Source organism: Bidens hawaiensis, unplaced genomic scaffold, assembly GCF_021521415.1.
Source record: "Bidens hawaiensis isolate Kalapana, Puna unplaced genomic scaffold, B.hawaiensis_p1.1 tig00000055_1, whole genome shotgun sequence".
In the NCBI taxonomy this organism is placed as follows: domain Eukaryota; kingdom Viridiplantae; phylum Streptophyta; class Magnoliopsida; order Asterales; family Asteraceae; genus Bidens; species Bidens hawaiensis.
In genome coordinates this window covers 8800261-8804667 of record NW_027491016.1, presented here as the reverse complement: position 1 = coordinate 8804667, position 4407 = coordinate 8800261, and the positions used below count along the sequence as shown (strand labels likewise).

At 35.4% G+C, this 4407-nt stretch overlaps 1 protein-coding gene across 1 annotated transcript; it reads right to left on the bottom strand.

Moving 5' to 3' along the window:
* Positions 1-1081: 1081 nt before the first annotated feature.
* On the bottom strand, positions 1082-3186 carry LOC143556135 (DNA polymerase zeta processivity subunit-like). Its single transcript, XM_077045573.1, has 4 exons — positions 3102-3186; positions 2868-2980; positions 2045-2237; positions 1082-1308 (listed from the first exon to the last, which is right to left on the bottom strand). The coding sequence occupies exons 2-4, from the start codon at positions 2955-2957 to the stop codon at positions 1124-1126; spliced, it is 468 nt and encodes a 155-aa protein (XP_076901688.1). The 5' UTR covers positions 2958-2980; positions 3102-3186; the 3' UTR covers positions 1082-1123.
* Positions 3187-4407: the final 1221 nt, after the last annotated feature.

Below are 4407 nucleotides of genomic sequence, written 5' to 3'. Positions count from 1 at the left end.
GGGGTATTATATAGGAATTTTTTTTTTTTTTTAATTTAATAAGAGCCCAACGGCTCTTTTTCTAAAATTCAACAAGCTCCTCTCTCTCTTCTCCCGCTAACATGCTCACGCCTGCATGTTTTTTCGCGCTAGCGCCCCGTTAGCGCCCCGGTGGTGTGGTGTTAGCGCCTGGGGGCGCGAGCTGAGGGGCTCTAGCGCCCCCGTTGAAGCCCCACACCCCTCAGCCTTAGAAGTTAAGGGGTACCCAATATAATCCAAGAAAATAATATTCTTTTTGTTTATGATACACTTTAGTCGTACATATGATGCACAAGGTGGCATCTTCATTAATACGAAAATAGCATACAACCACTAAGACAATGTGTCGGTTTTTTATCCACATCTATAATAATATCACAACGCAAAACATTAATTACTTTAGTCGTACATATGATGCACAAGGTGGCATCTTCATTAATACGAAAATAGCATACAACCACTAAGACAATGTGTCAGTTTTTTATCCACATCTATAATAATATCACAACGCAAAACATTAATTACGAGTTTATTGGTTTTTCTTTATATGGAAGCATGAAATAATCAGCGCAAAACATTAATTACGAATTTATTGGTTTTTCTTTATCTTATGGAAGGGAGTGTTCATCAGTTCGGATATCAGTTATTTGGTTAGTTTGGATCGATTAATTCGGATTTCAAATTTTTTTCCCCTATCCGTTATCCGAACCGAATCCGAATTCGCATTTGTCTAACCGGAACAAAACTTGGTCCGGTTCCAGTTAAAAACCGAAAAAACCGCATTCATCCGGATTCAACCGAATCCACTACTTTTTTTGATTTTCGGTTTTCTTGCACACCCATAGAAGCATGAAATATTTGGCTAAAAAAACCTAGCCATGTACTTCCTGAAAAAAAACAAGCATTATTTTGTATGGTTTATATATACCTAGTGTATTCACTTTTATCTATGTTTTGAAATAAATCGTATGTAATTAGTTCTTAACATTTTATGAATCATGCAATTAAGTGTATGCACTATCGAGCATCTATAACAACTTTCGAATCTTAGCAAAAATAATAAAAATTAAAGAGGAAGAATAAGGGCAAAGATTACCCAAACGAGTTAAACTGTTTCCAAAAGACTTGGATGCTCTAAATATAGTTGAATAGACAATGGGTCAGCATTTATGGACTTGATTGGTGTTATCAAAGGTAGTTGTTGCCACTTCAACGCTTGTGTCGGAATCCACCCCTCTCCATTTTTGTTTGGTAAGGAGCAAAAGTAAGCTGTGATTTCCCACCTCGAATCTGCAATATATACAAATATACACATCATGATCAATCTTGTGTATGTATGTGCATTTAGATTTAGGGGTGTTAAGCGGGCCGTGTTCGCCGATTGGCAGATTGAACCCGACAAAAACCTAAAAACTAGGGCTGGCAATTTCTAACCAATTTAATGAACGGATCGTGATTGGGTTGGCCAGATTGAATAAACAGGTCAGCCCATTTACAACCTGCTTAAGCCATTTATAAAAGCGCACCAACCCGATTAACTGTTTACAACTTGATTGCTACTCGTCAACCACTTGGACACATTTATACAAATGGGCTAGCAGGTCGTGTATTGGATATACAATTTTAAATGGGCTAGCGTTGATGTTTTATTACTCGAATAAATATATAGGTCGTCTTTGGGTTTAACAATTCAGCTCCACAAGGACCATAACCGAACACAATTGATACCCCTACCAAAAATCATATCAAACGCATGAACCCGATGTCACCAATTTTCGCAGGTTGACACAAACACAACCTGTTTAACCAAAAATTTATTTTATTTTATTTTATTTTACTTATTTTCTTTTTGCATACTATTACTCTAAAAAATACAAATTTCTAACCAAATATACAAATGTATATAAAATGAGTGCCTAATCAACTCGAACCCTGCCTATTTAGCTAAATGTGTTTGTAGTTAGATCAAAACTTACCCGAGCCTGTTTATACTAATCCCATATTAAGAAATATCATATTAGGTCACCTTGAGATGAAGTCTTGGAAAGAGATTCCGATTGCGAAAGCTTGATCAAGAATGATCTCAGAGAGGATTCCAGATCCGCATCTTCTTCCATCATCGCCCCGTGAGACTGGTTCACGTTGACCTTGAACACGAACTTCTCGATTGGAACTTTATCATTGTTGAAAAAGATAACCGCAACTCTCTCAATCATCCCCTGATAAGCACCACCACAATAATATTGAAACATATAATATTTAGAATTTATTTGTACTGAGCCCACAGGCCTAGGCTTGTAAACGAACCAAACGCTCAATGAACTGTCCAGTGGGAAATTCGTTTATTTAGTATACTAAAAAACATGAACAATTTTGTTTTTGAATACACTAACTGCATATCTTAGTTAAATGAACAAACATGAATACATGTCTCGTTCGTTCATTTATGTTCGTGAGTGTTGGTTCGTTTATGTTTGTTACTTTACGTTTATTTAAGTTCGTTCACTTACATTCGCTAATATATCCATTTAAATATTTAGACCCATTACAGTTTAGCCTAGTTCTAATAACTTTCCACGCCCCACACGTTTTTGTTCGCATTTGAACTGACTTCAGCTTGGTTATGTTTCGTGAATAGTTCGTTTATAGTGTTAATGAGCAAACATAAACAAACAAACACCAACACGTTACTCGTCCATTTTCTTAATGAAGAGAAACGAACAATAAACCTGGTTGTTTAGCTAATTGTTTGTACGGTGAAAGTTGCTTGAATCCCTAAATACTATCTATATATTTCATTCAATAAACGACTGCTTCAAGATGAAAGCGGAAACACAAGCAAGCAGCACCTGTTGGATGTAAGGAAGCAGTGCATTGAGGGAATCGTGAATGTAGCGATGAAGCTGCGGGTGTCGAGCGGAATGAACCACCAAATTCATATATCGTCGTCTTTCAAAAGCACCTGTTGTAGTCAATAATTAGTATGGGTTGTAAATTAATTAAAATCAACAAGGTAGTGATTACATCGAAACAGAAGGTAAGGTAGTCAATAATGGATATTAAGTGAAACCCTAAGTGCTAACCGGTTGGGTAGATTCCTTTGAGGAAGACGATTGATGTTATGGCGACTTGGAGGAATTCGACCAGTAACAGTGATGATTCACCTTCAATCAATGATAAAGATGAAATTGAGTATCAAATTGAAAAGATATACATACACCGCGGGCTTACTTTGAGGAGGAGATTGATTTTGCTTCAGACCCATAACAACGGCACAACTTTTCAATCCGTCAAAGGAACCGCATCAAGTTTTAAGTTTTTAATTAGGGTGTGTGTCTTGTAGGACATGTTCGGCCTAGTTGTCATTAATCTAAGAGTTGTGGATTAAGAAGGTTTAAATGGATTTTTCTAAGGCGCTTTCGTTTTACAGAATTCTTGGGATTTTAAAAGAACTGGAATTAATACCCTATGACATGATGTGTTCGTTTTGTTATAATTGGAATCTTAATTCCATTTTGGTGTGTTCGGTTGTCAAGGAATTATATTATTATTTTTGAATATTTTTTTGAGAGGTTTTTTATATTAATAGAAAACCCCTAAAAAATAATAAAAAAAATCATAACGCAAAATATAAATAAAAAACTAAAAACTAAAACAAACTAAAATGCTTCCGCCGTTATCCTCGTAAAAAAAATTCATTTGTCAAACGAACAAGTCAAGAATGGAAGTGGATTTCAATTCCTTCAAATTTCAATTCCTATTAGAATGTTCATATTCCAAATCCAATTCCTTACAATTCCAATTTCATTTCATTCTGTGAAACGAACGTGCCCTTAGAAAATTAAAAAAGGTAGCGTCAGAACTCAAAGGCGGAGTTCGAGCATAGCGCCGAAGGATGTTGTGGTTTGGCGGCGTGAGGCGGCCAATGGTATCTCCCTATCCACCACAACAGGCAGGCTTAGGGTAAATAGTATGTCACTGTGTTTTACTCTTTTAAGACCATGTGCTATGGAAGGACTTTTACTACTGCCGTCACATCATTATTATGTATGCGGATGTGCATTCATTAATTAAACTAGCTTTTGAACCCGTGAATTACACGGGATTTGTCAAATAATAAAAAAATAAGTTTTGTTATTTGAAATAAATGAACAAAATTAAAGGTAAAAAAGAAATGAAATGTATTAAACAAACAATTAGAAGTCTGTAATCTCAAATTTATAAATTTGTGAAAAATCTCTTTATATACAACATTTGTTGTTTTATCACAAGTATTCAAATCGTCATTCAATATAAACAAATTTTAACCATGTCTACCAGTTACTTTGAATAATGCAGCATATAATGTTCGAAGGAACAAAACAACCTTAAAAAGATTGCTCTTTACTA